Raw genomic sequence first — 16,795 nt, forward strand, 5'->3', positions numbered from 1 at the left:
TGTTGCGAATGGGGCTGCATAGCCTCAGACCAGTCAGGGTGCCCATGCTGACCCCTGTATGCAAGTGAGCATGAGAAATGGACCATGGGGTAATGAAAGGTGGCCCTGTTTGATGAATCACGTTTTCTTTTACAACACGTGGATGACGGGTGTGTGTGCCTTACTTACCTGGGCTAACATCTTGGCCAGATACCACAGCACACCTTCAGGGGTCTAGAGGAGTCCATGCCTTGATGGGTCAGGGCTGTTTTGGCAGCAAAAGGGGGACCAACACAATATTAGGAACAATAATTTTCAACTGTATTGTACATATCAAGGTAACCCACAAAATTGGGTAAGACACATTGCCAGCTGCAGAAGATTTTTTTTTTTTTTTGTGTGTGCGCAAAAGGTACAATAAACTGACCAAATCAAGGTTTCATAACAAAATGTAGTTGGTTTAATTAAATAATCAAAAGTGGCACAAGAAAGGTAATGTAACAATGAGAAACAACACTTGATGACACAATCTAGTACATAGTTTGCCTCAGCAAAATGCCTACAGTAGTTTCATAAGGTCTCATAAAAAAGGCACCTTTTCACTGCCTTGATTGAAAACGATAGCCTTTGGGTACCTTCTTCTTGTCTTATTCTTTGACAGTTTGTCTGATTCACAAAATGTAATTTATGTCAGTATCTCAAACGTCATTTAAAAATGTTTATAAACTTGAAATGATTCGCATTTTGAACGTTCTAGAGCCTTAGAAGACAAATATATTAAATATTACAAATCCTTCACAAAACATTGTTTTTAAATTTATACACACAGAACACTGCATTGTTATACATGTATACATGGTATGGAATACGATAGGAAAATATATACAATGGGACATGCACACAATAACAGCACTTCCGTTCTTGTCGAACCTCTACGCGCTGACACAGGAAGTGATCTCCTTTGCTCTCAGTCAAAAATATAAAATCATTGACCCTGATCATGATTACCCATACAAAAAAGGAGATGCTAACAGTTCCCTCCTACTGCGATTAAATACACATCCTGTAAAACGCTCACAGACTGAGACCATTATATTGCTACCATGCTTTCAGACAGAGGCTAAGTTTACAAGAAATGTAAGGTTTTGCTAGTTTAGTTCAAGCAAATACATGTAAGCTTTTTCATAACAATGAAATTATCGCATAAAATCTCTGAAGATTAAAGTGCACAAAATGGCTCTATTCTATTGGCAAGTGCTCTTGTGGTCCACAAGGATATACCTAGCTTCTTTTCTTTTGTCTCTGTTTCATTCTCTTTATCTTCCACCTTCTTTTAGGGAGTTGATGCGGGCGCATATTTTGAGAGCAGGGCCGAGTTTGACATTCAAGGCGCTCATCAAATGGTCTTCGGTCAGAAGAAGCAAGGCCTGCCCGTCTATCTCTTGGGCTCTGAAGGATTCTGCAATGTCTTGACACCCTGAGATAATTTAGATGGGTTAAAAACAGTAGTGTTCAAATTTAAATATAATCAATATAATCAAGAAAAACTAGACAAAAACTAGACAAACTCTGATGTTGGCCTTTGCAAGATAGATAGATAGATAGATTGGAAGGATGGATGGATGGATGGATGGATGGATGGATAGATAGATATACATGCAGACAGACAGACAGACTGACATGTAGACAGACAGACAGACAGACAGACAGATAGACAGATAGATAGATAGATAGATAGATAGATAGATAGATAGATAGATAGATAGATAGATAGAAGGATGGACAGGAAACAGATGTGGCACCTCACAGTGTTACTTTTTACCTGGTAAATTAGATATAAAGCTTGACACTTGATCCACCGACCACTGTGCTGGTTTTGGATAGGGGGGGACATCCGTGGGAGACACAGGGTCTATGGGTGAGGTGGGAGCACTTCTCGTCTCTTCCACTGTTTGTCTGACTCTAATCTCTCGCTCCCGTTCCTGTTCCGTGTGTCTGCGGAGCCTGGTCTTCATTGGAGCGGCCGTTCCATCTTCCCCCTCGTGTGGTGGCTGTTGAAGTATTCTCCACTGCTCTGTGGTCCCATGTTTAGCCTAGGAAGTGGTGAGGAGATGTAGTAATTTAGTAATGCACATAGATCACAAACAAGCTCATTGTTTTTCAGGCCTCGGACAAACCTGGTGGAAATTTTCCCCGGTGCCATTGAGCTCAGACCGATGGCCCCCCTCGCTCACACAGCGTCTGAGCGCACGGAAACGTTTGGTGTAACTGAACCTGCAAAAGAACGAGGATGTAAACACAGGTTGTCTTTAAAGTCAACCCAACAAACTGACCAAAGTCAGCCTTGCAGCTCGTAATGTGTGTCAAGGGTTGATGTTTATCATAAACCATGACCACATCCTGTCACAGTGTGTATGTGTGTGAACGTATTTTTAGGACAATGCTAGTGACTAGCTTTGAGTGCATGACTCACTATTCAAACATACTGTATACAGTGACCCTAAAAAAAGTATATGAACACTGTTGTACACTTAAAAAAGTATGAAAGTCATTCAATTAGATGTGGGCACAATATATAAAACCAAGCGGCATCTGCAAACAAATGATGCTGCTTTTCTCTGCACTAACTTCACTTGACCAGGTGGTGTCATTTTTGAGTATGAAGTCAGTTCCTCAAGTTCACATAGGTGTCCTAGACTAGTGCAGTAACCACAGATGTAGTTCACCACATTAACTATGTTAGTTCCACTAACATTTGACAACCAGAACACTTAAATTGTGTTAAATTTGAACTATATATATTTTTTTCAAGTATGGCCACTCATTATGTCAAAGTGGGTGGAATTCTTGTATGGGCACTTCTCCAGGAAGAGCATCTGCGAGAGAGAGCAAGAGTGCGCCAATCAACGTGCTTTGTTCGAGTTACGGGAGCTGTCGGCAGCGCTTGTTTTTAGACCACAACATAACGTAACTAAAAAAGTGTGTTTCTGGTTGTGAGGGAAAGATAACCTTGTTTAGCTTCCCAAATAACCAAAGTGTTAAGGAAACATTGAATGCAGTTTGTTTTTCCGAGCAGCAACGGAGTTTTTGCAAGGTGTGTCTGTTTGTGCCAGGTCACAAGTCGAAACTGCATCAAATGCCTGTTTGGTTGGGATATAATGCATATAATGTAAACAACACAAACGTATAGTTTGTCAAAAGTTATCCAGTAAGAGATAATGCCACAAATGTATTGTGTGTGCGTGTGTTTGTCATAGGTGTGTGTGTGTGTGTGTGTGTCTCTTTAGCTCTGCCCACAGCACTTCTCACAAGTTCGGCTGTTTTAGAAAATAGTCGGTACAGCTTCTGTCAATACATTATCTGTCTTTTATAAATCTAATAAAACAAAATACTTTTTTGATATATGAAGAATGCAATGATACACTATAGGTACTCAAGATTAACATGAGATTGGCTGAAACTGTGTTACCCCTTTTTTTAAATATTTTTCGTACAGAATGCAATGCTATTCATATACTTTTACGGTGTCTAAAAGTGTCTAAACACTTTTCGCGGCCATTCATATTAATTTGTTAAGCTATTGATGGAAATACCCTTTTCAACACCACACGAAATATGAGTCAATAAGTCATGCACACCTCTGTTATTCTTGAAGTGAACTCTTGATGCATGCAGGAAATAATGCTCAGGTCCTTCCACTTGTGGTTTCTGACTCCACCAAGCAAGAGAGACATTTGCAATTGTGTTGATGGAGCAGTTGTATGTGCATAGAATACAAGTTAGGCACCCATTCATCATTGTGCCAGCCATACTAACAGGTTGTTTATTTTACTCTGTCAATGTTGTATGTCATGTAAGGGAGGTGTACCTCTTGGCACAGGATTTGGAGCAGAAACGCTTGGAGCGTGGGAATGTTTGGGCGGTGCCTTTCCTTTTGCAAAACTGGCACTGCAGAACAAGCTTGTGGGCCCGTCCGACACCATCTATAGTGAGAATTGAGATGAGAAAAACAGATTTTTTATTAACAAAAAATCCTGTAAAAATATAATTTGCTGTTTCAGCTTAAAACCTTGTGTGCTACTATGCTAACTCTAATGCTGCAATATTATTTATGATTAAACCTTAGTCGTGTCCTAAAAGATGTACTACACTATACACTAAGGTTATTTTGCCATTCAATATCATAGTCTAACAGCCCACGCTTACAAAAAAGATGTACACTTCAAGTTACTTTTATGAAGTTCAAGTATATTTTTAGGTATACTTTATGTAGTAAGTATAATAATAATAATAATAATAATAATAATAATAATAATAATGTACTAGCAATAAACTTGTAGGTGTATTATTTCAATACTGCTTTGGACTAAGTTCGTTCCAGTTAGTTTTTATTATGCCCTTCACTCTCTAACTTCATTCTGTCTTGTTCATTTGGATGGCGCTTGCGTTGCATGAGTGGCAGAACCTTTGCAATGAACTGAACTGGAACGTCCTAATCCACTATGGAGTTGATTTATTATTATTTTTTCCTTTATGAAATTGTTTAATGCAGTATTATATGTGTGCATAGGTGTGTTTATATTTAAAAAAAATATATATATATATCAAAGTTGTTTTTTGTGGGGTAAATTAACAAGATATGCAGACACAATCGTGTTGCATTGTGGCATATAGAGCTGCCTTAAGTGTACATATGAAGTAGAAATCGAGGGAGCGAGGGTCTGTCCATATAAACACACCCTTGTCCACTTCACAAAGTGGAACGCACTTCAAAATGGAGGCAGGGATTCCCCTAAGGGGAAGTGCTTAGGGAAGTTCACAAGTGTGTGTCTAAAAGCGGAGTGGAACGCAGTATAGATTGTCCCACTTTATAAGAATATAAAAGTATACTTTTAAGTGTGCTATAAGTGTAAAAGAAGTGTACAACTATGTTTCTCATTTGTACTGCATCTATACTACAAGTGAACTTATAAGTATACTTATAGTTTACTATTTCAATATTTGTAGTTTTTGTTTTTTAGTTTATGAAAGTACACTTTAAAGTATACTCTTAGTAAACTATATACTTTATACTTCAAGTATACTTGTAGGTTTTTCTTACCTCATGGGTTTACATTATCTTAACAAGCAAAGCAATTCAAAATTACATTAAATAAAATATTTGGGTAACAGATTTTTCCTGTTAACAGGCACTTTCAATGACCTGTATCTATGTCAAGAACTTTCCAGGGCCTTGATTTTTTTCATTAAAAAACTTTCAAGGATTTCAAGGACCCATGGGAACCCTGTGTAACACACAAAGTATTTATCATAATGTACTTCAAATAACATTAAAACAATGTCAGAAAGATCTCAGCTCTGATGTTAAAAATACCAGTAGTGAGTGATGTTGCACAATGAGTCAACTTGCTGGAAATAGTCATCAGAGCCAGGCTCCTTACTGCCCTTACCAGTGTCCAAATTCTAGTGCAATGCTAGTCCTGAGCTGGTTATAAGCTGGTCCTGAACTGGAGCTAGTTGCTTAGGACCAGCACTTGACCAGCTTAAACCAGCTCATGACCAGCTAAGGACCAGCTTCAAAACATACCTAACCAGCATATTCTGTTTTTTTTTTTCTTCAAACAGGGTTTCCATTACTGTATGCAAGATCTGGAACAGGCTAATGGTGTTTTGCATGTGATGTGGCCCTTGATGATTTATTCTAATTTTACAAATCCTTAATTGTGGCAGTCACAAGTTGCTTAGTTAAAGATTTCACAGTATTTTTGTAATAAAAGATGCTGCAATGAACCTGAAAAAGAAGAAGTGTGTTTTACTTACTGTTTGTAACCACATCCTCTTCATCTGAGTCTGTGGAGTCCTCTGGAGGTTCTGAACTAGAAGGAATAAGTTCTGTGTCCCTCACCCCATTCACCCCAGACTCCAGGACAGGACCCACCATCAGCGATGACCTGCTCACCTGTGGGATTCAGAAGAAAACATTACTACAAATATTGTAAAATATTATCAGTATATAAAATAACTGTTTTTTATTGTCAGCATCATAACTCCAGTCTTTAGTGTCACATGATCCTTCAGAAATCACTCTAATATGCTGATTTAGTGCTCAAGAAACATTTCTTATTATTGTTATCGATGATGAACAGTTTGCTGCTTAATATTTTTGCATGATGCATATTACCAGGAGTCTTTGATGAATGGAAAGTTCAAATATAGGTTATTCAGGAAAGGGTTGATAGATGCTTTGTTTACCGGGAATGGCTCCAGTCCCTCCTGTATGATAAATCCTTCCACCAGGTGTGTTAGAACCAAAGGTTTGGCCGCTCCTGGTGGTTGCTGGACCTCTGTGTTTATCATTTGACTGATGGTGGGAGGCTGAACTGGTGGTCTGTCCAGCACAGGGAGAAACTTTGGAGGAAAGCAGCTGTCCACAGGGGACATATCTAACGGCTGAGTCATGAAGGACTGGATGGGTGACATGTCCGAGGACAGGCTGGAGATTGCTAGAAAAGTGAAGACAGTTATATTACCAACAGCATCTATAAATGCTCCTTCATATCTCAGGACACGTTATGGAGTTTTTAGTTATATATTAAAGCACCAATATTCTCAGGTGTTTCTCCTAAAACATTTAGATAAATTGGACATATTTAAGGAGAAACGTTTGAGTTCATATTGAGATAATTTAATTTTGAGACATTTTTGAGTTTCTCTTCTAAATCTATACAAGAGATACGTGTAATACAGTTAGGTTATTTCTCAGCAGAAACATCTGGAAAGCATTAGACTTGAGCTAAAATCTCCATTAAAAGGGATCGTTCTGTCATCATTTACTCACCATCAAGTTGTTCCAAACCTGTATGTGTTTCTTTCTTTAGCTGAATATAAAATAAGTTATTTTGAAGAAATGTTGATAACCAAACAGGCCCAGATCTATGAAAGTCAAAGGGGTGCATCAACTGTTTGATTACCAACATTCTTCAAAATATCTTCTTTTGTGTTCAGCAAAAGAAATAAATTCATACAGGTTAAGAACAACTTGAGGGTGAGTAAATGATGACAGAATTTTTAAGTATCCCTTTCCCTTTCATCTAACCGTTGTCTAAGAGAAATGTTCATATTATTTTAAAATATATATATTTCTTTTAAACAAATAAGTGACAATGTACCTGAGTGATTGTCTGACTGGGTGGACGTTTCCTCGTCTTTTTCAGCTGGCCATGGTGCGACGGAGGACGACTGTGTCTCATTCTTCTGTGACGTCTTCATTTGGACATCAGTCCTCGAATCCTCTGTGCAGACGGTCATCTTCAGAGAATTCAGAGATTTCAAAATATGCTTATTAAAGCATTACTGTAAAACAGTGTTACTGTGGTGTCATCATTGATATACTATTATAGTTTTGTTAACATTTTGAATTTCATTTAGATTTTTTATACTTTGTTTTAAAAAACGATTAGTATTAATTAACTATTAAACCCTGGCAAAAATAAGTTACATATTAAGTTATGACAGACCTAAATATTGGACATGAGTAATAATCAGCCCACATCTGGCATTTTGAGATTAAAAGCATTGAATGATTACTTCCTGATTATTAGGGTTATAGGGTTTCCCTTTGTATCTTTCTAGCTTTGAGCATATTTCAAGTTAAATTTGTTTCAGATTGTCTATGTAACATTTGCCATCATTAAATCTTGTTCTCTAAACATCATATCAGCCACTGAATAACCCATATTGGCCAAGATGTTAGAGATCATGCATTGTGCTTCTCCGAACCTTCTCTGAAGTTTCACTTGACGGCTGATCTACGGCAACAGCCTGGGTGATTTTCTTTTGAGGTGCTGGACATTTCAGATCTTTAGGAGTCTGGTCTGGTACATTTTTCTCCATTTGTTCTTCCTTTCTATCTTTTGGGTCTTTCGACATCACGGCTGTTTGTGTGGGGCTCTGTGAGGTTAAAGGGGATTGTGGAGGCGCGAGAATGCTGCTGGTGGACACCAGGGGCAGCACTGGAGACGGAGGGGACGCCCTTTGAGGAGACGCCAGCGGAGGGGTGGTGATGAGGGGTGTGGCCGCTGTAGTTTGTCTGGAGGGTGACAGCTGCACCAGCTGTGGGCATGGGTTTGTAGTCCGTAGTGGCTGGGCAGGGCACTCTGGTTTAGCGAGCACAGGTGAGACGAGCGGCTTCGATTGGATGAGATCGTGGGGCGGCGACACAGTGGCTGTCTTTGATTGGCCATTGGTGCACTGGGCAGATGCAGAAGACAATGCAATCCTCAGCAGCTGTTTTGTAGCCAGTAAGGACCCACCGGGTGAAGAAGATCTCAAGGGCAAAGTCAGGGTAGGGGGTGTGAGGTGAGACCTCGATGGGGAAGGAACTGTGATTGGCACTGAAGCGCTCTGCGCCGACATGCTTTGGGATGGCTGGGTGGATGGGCAGCGCTTTAACTCTGGAAGAGGCTTCTTTGGTGTGGCGGGGGGAGAGTTGGGGGGTGTATGCCTCTGATTGAAGGGGTGCTGGGGGATGCTGATCTGGCTGTGAGGTCTCTTGAGACCGCTGCTGTTCAGTTTCTGTTTTGCTAAGGCATGGGCCTGTGCAGGTGCGTACAGGGCTGGAGAAACAAAAAAAATAAGAAAAAGTTAAGGAAAAATTCAGGAGTCGGCTTTTTATTCCAGCATATATCTCAAACATGGCCTTTTATTCTTATTCACACCTAGACTGCATTTACTTGACTATAAAAATACTGTAATAACAGACAAAAGTAATATTCTGAAATATGATTAATTTTAAAAAAATATAATTTTCTATTTCAATATATTTAAATAAAATGTAATTTATTTCTATAATGGCAACACTGAGTTTCCAGTCGTCATTTTAAATTACTCTAATATGCTGATTCTGTGCTCAAGAAACGTATTATCTTATTATTATCATCAATGTTAAAAACTGTTTGTGAAATGTTTGATGAATAGAAAGTTCGGAAAAAAGAAAAGTCTTTTGTAACATTATATAAATGTCACCTTTTATCAATTTGATGTGTTCTAGGTGAATTATTGGTCACACTTTAGATTAGGGGGGGGGGGGGGGGGGGGGGGTGAAATGCTGTTTCATGCATACTGAGCTTTTTACACTGTTAAAGACTTGGATTCCCATCCTAAACATAGACAAAGTTTCAAAAACTAATGTTGGACGTTTGATGGAGTATTTCTGTTTTAAAAATACTCCTTCCGGTTTCTCACAAGTTTTGGAGAGTTTTTTTCGAGTATGGGTCCGCTTGACGTCGACAGAGCGGAATGTCCTTGTGTGGGCCGTACGGGCTCTTCTCCCGGAAGGGTGCGCGCACGCGTGTGATTGAGGCGAAAGAGCAAATGCACGCCCATAAACACTGCTCTCAGGTGCAGATCCAGTCGTCCGTGCAACACTTCTGTCCCACCGCGCTTCACTTTATTCCTATGGGTGACGTCAAGCGACTTCAGCATTCCGGGAAGGCAGCGCTGCATTTTGAACCGATTTGAACGCAGAAATGATGAGAAGCGGCACAACATCACGCTTCACGAATTGCAAAAGTGGATCTCCACGGTCACTGCTGTCACAGGACTTCACCAAATCAACAGTTACCAAAGAAGTGTGCTTTTGATGGAGCGGTGATGATAAAGGTTCGCGGTCATGCTTTAGAAACAGGCGGTGAGTAAAACTGCTTCAAATGTCTATGCTGTTGGCTATCGTCGAGTAAGTAAACATCAGTAAACAACACGATCTTGCTTCCCCTGTTCAATTTATTTCAGCCTCCAGATCTGATTCTGGATCATATATGTATTAGTTGAATCTGATTTAGGATAGAGTTTTCTTCTCCACGCTTGAGGACGTCACCGCTTTGTGTGCGCTCGTCATTCTTTAGCTCCGCCCACACGATACGCCTCCAGCCGCTCGTTTTTTTTTTTTCGGAAAGACTCGGTACAGCCTATCATTCTTTTATAAATATAATAAAACTAAAGACTTTTTCGGACTCTTCATAAAAGAATATTATGAAGGATGTAATACTACTCTATAGGTACTCAAGATTCACATGAGATTAACTGAAACTGAGTGTTTCACCCCCCCTTTAAGGTCCAATTCTCACTATTAACTTAATGTTAACTGTGACTTCTGCCACAATAAACTTTACTGTTTTTAAATTACTGGTTAATAATAGTTAGTAAGGTAGTAGTTAGGTTTAGGCTGGGTAGGATTAAAGGTAGAATGTGATGTAAATGTAGAATGTGTTTGTGCAGAATAAGGCATTAATATGTGCTTTATAAGTACTAATAAACAGCCAGTATATCCTAGTAATATGCATACTAATAAGTAACAAGTTAATAGTGAGAACTGGATCCTAAACTGAAGTGTTACCAGTATTAATTAAAAAAATATGATGTACTCTAAAAACCTTTTGAACACGTTTTCCTAAATGTGAATAAAATATTTGCATTAAGAAGAGAGAGATACATAGGTGGCTGCTTACATGGAGGTGGAACTGTAAGGTGGCGAACAGGTGCTGCTTTCGTTTGAGCGGTTTGGCTTTCTGTCTTAGTAGCTCCCTCTTTCCCTGGAGCATTTGCTGGCTGGCTGGGTCTCAGATGGAAGGTCGGTAATCTTGGGCACGAAAGAGGAGGAGGTTGGCCTGACGTTGTGGGTTTCAGTGGTAAGTTCGGAGGGATGGTAAGGGTGCCGGGTGGAGGTGGACGGAGAGTCAGACTCTGGAGCTGAAGAACAGAATAGAACAGAATGAGAGAGATACTGATGGCATACATTTAGAAAAACACCACATGCAGCATAAGCTATCCAAACAAAGATTTAAACCATCTGAAAAACATCAAATATTATCTTGTCTTTTGTTCTTGAAGATATACGTTACATTAAATTGACATAGAAAAAGGGTATAGTTCACCTACAAATGAAAAATGTGTCATAATTTACTCACTCTCTTGTCGCTCCAAACATTTCTTCAGTGTAAGGAGATATTTAGCAGAATGTCTGAGTTGCTCTTTCCATATTTTCAAAAATGACAAAAAAGCAAAATAAAAGATAATATTCTTACAGCCTTCAAAAGTCATATTTTGAATGAAAAACCAACCAAAATCATTGACATAAAAACATGAAACGCTAAATGAAAAGACACATTAATGAGAAATGTTTTAATGTCAATAAAGAGAATAAGATTTGAGAGCTGTAGCGAAGGGGAAGCTTTTTTTTTTTTTGGAACAGTCCCCATTCATTTTCATTGTCTAGTATAAAATATTTCAGAGATTCTCCTAAATGTCCCTTCTGTGTTGCATGGAAATAAGTGTGGCACTTAGTCAGGGCAAGTAAATGACAAATTTTCATTTTTGGGTGAACTATCCCTTTAAATTCAGAAGAATAGATGCCATCTTTTTCATGACCATACATAATTGAGCTCACCTGTGTGGAAGGAAATCGAGGTGAGGAAGAGGAAGGGGTGGAGGAAGAGGAGGAGGAGGAGAAGGATGAGGAGGAAGAGGAGGAGAGGGCAGGTACATCAGGCCTCACAGCAGATGTTAGAATCAACTGCCAGATGGCAAGCCCAGAGAAAGAGAAAAATGAAAGAGAGGAAGAAAAAGAGAGAAGGTAAAAAGATAAAGAAAAAGTCCCAGAGGTGCAAAATAGAAGGCTGTTATTTCCTGCCTGTTGTGCTTTTGCTGTGTATGTGTCATGGTGAATTTCACAGCATAGTGAAAAGCTTTTGATGTGGTTTGGTAAAAATCTGTCCTCATCAGAGACATGCAAGCATGCATTGAGTGCAGACCTCTAGACACTAACCCTCCAACATACCAGCTGGTCACAATAGACCATGAGCTGAAAAGAAATACAACCTGTAGACAGCAATTATGTCTGCACAGCACATACATGCTTCACTCTGAAGCAGATCAATTCAATATTAACAAGGACTGCGAGTAAACAGCACAGTGGATCACAGGACAGACTGGCAATCACTTAGAGTCAAGAAACCAACAAAGATTCTATCAGAGTGTGAAAGGGGGCATGGCGTCTGGGTAAAAATATTATGTGTAAAGTGCATGTGAAGAGCTGAAGTTTAAAAATGCTGCAGAACAGAACGTGATGCAGATCGCATTACCATTTGGGCCCTCAGGAGCATCTGAGCTTGACTCGTATTTGGGCTCTTCCCCAGAAGAAGAGCTTGAGGGGAAATCTTACGGGCGGCAGTAGCAGCGATCGGATTCTGACTTCCTCTTACAAGCGGTGTTGATCCAGCAGTCAAAGAAACCTGATGGTTACGAAATTGATCAAAACAATGGAAGCGCCAAAAGAGAAACCATAAATTTCATGACACCATCAATAAAACAAGCATTATTTCTCAGGATGTCACACACACCGTTTTTGGAGTCTGCTGCGAAGATGAAGCTTGGTTCACTCTCTCACTGGGTGAAAAGGAAGGTGCCAGTCGGTCTCCAGACAGATTGACCTGCAGGAAGAGATGGAAGTTTCATGGTAACAGAAGACAGTGCTTCATTTTATTGTAGGATGATTAAAAACAATAGTTACAGACACACTTTAAACCCGAATTAGTAATTCCTCAATTTTTTAAGTTAAGAAATGTAAAGTTTAAGCAAGCAGAATTTGCTAATTTTTATTCTGTAATCATACAATTACTCTGAACTTGAAGTGTCTTTTAAGCTAATTCATACATTTAACTTACAAATATTTAATCTCAAATTTTTACTAGTGAAAAATTTGACTACATTTAACCAGCTAATTCAATAAATGCCACATTGGTTATTGGTTACACAATGCTTTGGTAGCATTAGCATAGCACAGCAGGACAGCAATATAATACATTTCACATAGATCTGTTCTCAAACTAAGCACATGATCTACTCGTCACCATGATGATAACCCTAAAAAAACAAACATAACAGAACCTCTTCTAAACTAGCACAACAAAACATTAAACACTACTAAATATCCTACTTAATGTTAATCTTGCACAAACAAACATAACACTTAATTTTGGAATTTACTGTCCCTTTTGAGAGTCATGGCAAAGCATGCTGGGAAATACAAAAACAGCCCAGTTTCGGTACATAAAAAAAGTTCATAAAAGTCAAAACAATGAAACAATTTAGAAATGCGTCATAACTTAAAATGTGTCGGTTTTGAGAACTCGAAAAGGAAAAAAGTTATAAATACTCATAAAAGTTAATTTGATTGAACTACTTTGTTTATTTTGAGTTGGGTCTACTCATACCAATTAATTATTTTGAGTGTTATGTACAGTGCAGTATTCTTTTATATATTATATTATATTAAATTGGACTTTTCAAAACTAGTTATGGTTCAGTAGTTCTCATGAGATACTCATAAGATACTTTTTTAGGAATGTTAATTGATTAAAACAACAAATCATGTTCTCTGTGTTAACATGAATTAACTGAATTGTTCCTGTAAATGCCTTAAAGAAATGCAATGCAATGATGCTAAAGTTCCTCAGTAGGTTGTAGACAGCGCTACTACTTTGAATAGAATTTTAGCATAAACATGTAATTTACATATAGTGAAATAATTGAAAGAAAAAAAAGAAAAAAAGACAATATATGCATTTAATACATAAAAAGCTTTGTTCTGTCTTAATCATGCGGTCTGAAATTGTGGTGAGCACATGTAATAAAATAACCTTGTATGTTTACAGGCCACTGCTTTTTCAGATCCGTTTGGGTTGGACTAAAACTTCATGTTCTATTGAGCTTGGAAAATCATCATATCTCCTGTCCTGTCTCTAAAAAAGTCTGTAAACAAATCTTCTTGTGGACACTCATTTTAAGTGTTGTTTCCCCAACTAGATGGAAACTAGCCAGCTGCAATATGCATGTAATACAAAACAAAGTTTAGAGAATTTAATCAATTAATAGATTATATTTGAATGTCTATTTTTATATTTCAAAAACTTTAGTTAGCTGTAGTTGCAAAAGTTGCAGTTTTTAATTTGCTATTTACTTATATTTAAGTATAGAGTTTTAACACATATAATTACTAAAAAGGGCCAACTCAAAAAAATGAACAAGCTTGAACAAACATACCTGCACCACTTTTCTGTTGGTTGGGGTGGGTTGATTGTGGAAGGTGGTTACAGATGTGAGTGCAGGGGGAGTTTTCGGGGTGCCATTGGCCTGATGGGAAGGGTTCACTGCTGTGGTGGTCGTGGTGTTGACTGTGCTCTTTGCAGGTTCTGCTTTAGTTTGGGGCTCCTTGTCCATTGTTCCACAGAATCTGGACACAAGAAGCTGAAATAAAGTTGATCGTAAATACATATACTAAAATTCTACCTTATGCCATAATATCAACCTTGAAATCTATTGTCAATTTGTAAAATCTGCTTCCCAGTGCAACTGAATGAAGTAACCTATTTACTTCCTAGAGAAGTTCATATATGTCAACCACAGGCAGGGCATTTATCTAGATACTCATGCTGAACATGCAAATTTCCAACAGTTTTCTTGTATTTGCTTACAGGGCCTGTCTTCTAAATTTATGTAAGGTGAGACGTAAGTCAACCAAAGAGTCTGAAACCAACTTAGCTTATGCACAAGACTGAAAACCATGACTGATGCGGAAACAACCTTATAGAGAGGTATACTGAATTCAATCAATGAACGGAGAGAGGGGAGGCAGAACAGTGATCAATTAATAAGTATATCTGTATGCATAACGCTGCATAATAAAATAATCATGTTCATGCATATACATAAATTATACCATCATGCCCATGATGACACCTACACTAAACTAAGAAAGAACGAATTTATGCATGTGTGGTCCATCCTCATCCTTATCTTTTCTGTGTGTAAAAAATAAAATAAACAAATAAGCTAAACAAATGATAATGCAGTACATATTTTGAAAGATTAGACAAAAAAAACGAAACAATTATATCATAGTTCAAAACATGATACATAAAAATGAAAACTTTAAAACACAAATAATTATAATAAAATTACATTTAAAAAAGCAACATTTACCCTATATTTTAACTGCAAAATGATAAAATTATGTTTTTTGATATGTAAAATGTACAAAATCACCTTGTAATTTAAAGCAGCAAGAAGTCCATACAACAAACATCACATTTGTTTGGAATTGATCAGGTAATATTTTTCGTTATGAATTAAGTTATATACATTATAAGTGCTTTATTTTATTTTAATTGAATTGTCTTAATTTATTGTTATGTATTGGTGCTTTATGTCTTTCTGTTACTAGTGGCCACATATGTAAAATATCTCAAATATGTTGGTATGTTAACAGTAAATCGTTTAATAATATGTACACAGTTAGGAAGAATAAATATTGTATACAATAACCAACACATCTCCCGTAATCCTTGTAATATCACTAAGTTATATACGGTAAAGTTCTAGAAACCAAATCTGCCAAAAAAAAATTTAAATTATTTTACCTGTGACCAAAATTGTACAGTGCATTATTATTATTATTATTATAACTCACACTAGGCTGTAGCTAAAAAAACGAAACATCTGAGCATGCTTAAAATAAGACAAATCGGCTCCATTAATAATGTGAAATCGCGCCATGCCTGCGCCGTGAAGACCAGAGTAATGCGCTGCCCTTTGTTTCATACGAGCCATAGAAATAAAATTCCAGAGAGAAAATGAAAAATTCGTATAGTTGTGGTACATCAAGCTTTTAACCCACTGTCCGTGCAATAAGTGTGAAACCCGAACGACATTAATGGACACATACCAGGAAGCGCCGCGCGCACAGGTGCCAGAATGCCACGCGTGTTTTCAATGTTTATGCACGAGCCGCAGTCATTTGTGAATAAACACCCACTGTGAATCTCAAAAAACCTCCCCGTATTTGTCATAACATTTCGACGGCCTATAGCAGAGAGGGTGAAATCGCAATAAAAGCAAATGCATTTGTGCAACAAAAAGCCCGCTCAATACGATTGAGTCTCGCAGAGCCGATGCATTTACGTCTAATGTTCATTCGGCGGGTCATTATTTTGGTCATATATTGAAAATGGGCGTGTGTTCGTGCAGTGACAGCTAGAGCCCCTGTACGTCCCTGAAGACCTGCACTTCCCTAAATGATGGCGCGACGTGATATATATAGGCTAAACGCGGCTACCTTTTATCGAGCATATGAAATGCACACGGCTACAATTCACCTTAAGTTACTGCGCATCGAAATACACAAAATGAAAGTCAAAAGGGAAAATGATGATGCTCTGTGCGCGAACGTGCGCTATCCCTTCCAAACCCAGCCGGTCGCAGACCTTTCCAAAACATCCATCTTTTAACGTGGGATTAATGATATCAAGGTAATCCTACCTGTCCGAAGTCAACGGGGTAGTTCTCCCATCACACACTGACCGTTTTCAGCGACTGCTACAATCCCGTCATGTCCTAATGCGTCAAAGTAAAAGTAGAGAGCGATAGAAATTCATCAGGGCGGTGAGTGTTACAGCACCGCTTACAGTGTAGGAGGACCGTACGCTTCTGTCTTCGAAAAATATATGAGGAAATATAGCCTACATTTTGCAGCAGGAATAAAAGGCTTATTTGTCCTCATGTCATAACCCAATTGTTAGGCCTATTGTGTGCACGTGTGTCTGTATGATATTTTACTCGCTTGACCATAAGCTAATGCAAGCTTCCAGAATCTGCGTAAATGACCACAGAGCTCTCTTATTTATTTTTTATTTTTCTTTACATAGACTAGGCTACTATAATGTACGGCCACAAACATATAGAGACCCATTGATATTGATTAGGC

At 38.3% G+C, this 16,795-nt stretch overlaps 1 protein-coding gene across 5 annotated transcripts in view; it reads right to left on the minus strand.

Annotated features, from left to right (window-relative positions):
* Positions 1-416: 416 nt before the first annotated feature.
* The window catches only part of si:ch211-230g15.5 (polyhomeotic-like protein 3), a 33,285-nt gene continuing 16,906 nt past the window's right edge, over positions 417-16,795 (minus strand). The window contains exons 1-14 of one of the 5 annotated variants that reach the window (XM_067435455.1): positions 16,351-16,526; positions 14,077-14,280; positions 12,375-12,464; positions 12,117-12,266; positions 11,423-11,548; positions 10,485-10,725; positions 7,759-8,594; positions 7,149-7,287; positions 6,232-6,482; positions 5,800-5,938; positions 3,848-3,962; positions 2,157-2,253; positions 1,802-2,072; positions 417-1,456 (exon numbers count right to left, since the gene is read on the minus strand). In XM_067435455.1, the coding sequence (XP_067291556.1) occupies positions 1,296-1,456; positions 1,802-2,072; positions 2,157-2,253; positions 3,848-3,962; positions 5,800-5,938; positions 6,232-6,482; positions 7,149-7,287; positions 7,759-8,594; positions 10,485-10,725; positions 11,423-11,548; positions 12,117-12,266; positions 12,375-12,464; positions 14,077-14,253 (2,793 nt within the window). In that variant the 5' untranslated portion in view covers positions 14,254-14,280; positions 16,351-16,526 and the 3' untranslated portion in view covers positions 417-1,295. Of the gene's footprint in view, positions 1,457-1,801; positions 2,073-2,156; positions 2,254-3,847; positions 3,963-5,799; positions 5,939-6,231; positions 6,483-7,148; positions 7,288-7,758; positions 8,595-10,484; positions 10,726-11,422; positions 11,549-12,116; positions 12,267-12,374; positions 12,465-14,076; positions 14,323-15,757; positions 15,874-16,350; positions 16,527-16,795 lie in introns of those variants that run through there. The other 4 variants (XM_067435457.1, XM_067435456.1, XM_067435454.1 and 1 more) reach the window with 4 other exon arrangements.

The sequence above is a fragment of the Pseudorasbora parva genome, chromosome 24 (assembly GCF_024679245.1).
Source record: "Pseudorasbora parva isolate DD20220531a chromosome 24, ASM2467924v1, whole genome shotgun sequence".
Taxonomy (NCBI): domain Eukaryota; kingdom Metazoa; phylum Chordata; class Actinopteri; order Cypriniformes; family Gobionidae; genus Pseudorasbora; species Pseudorasbora parva.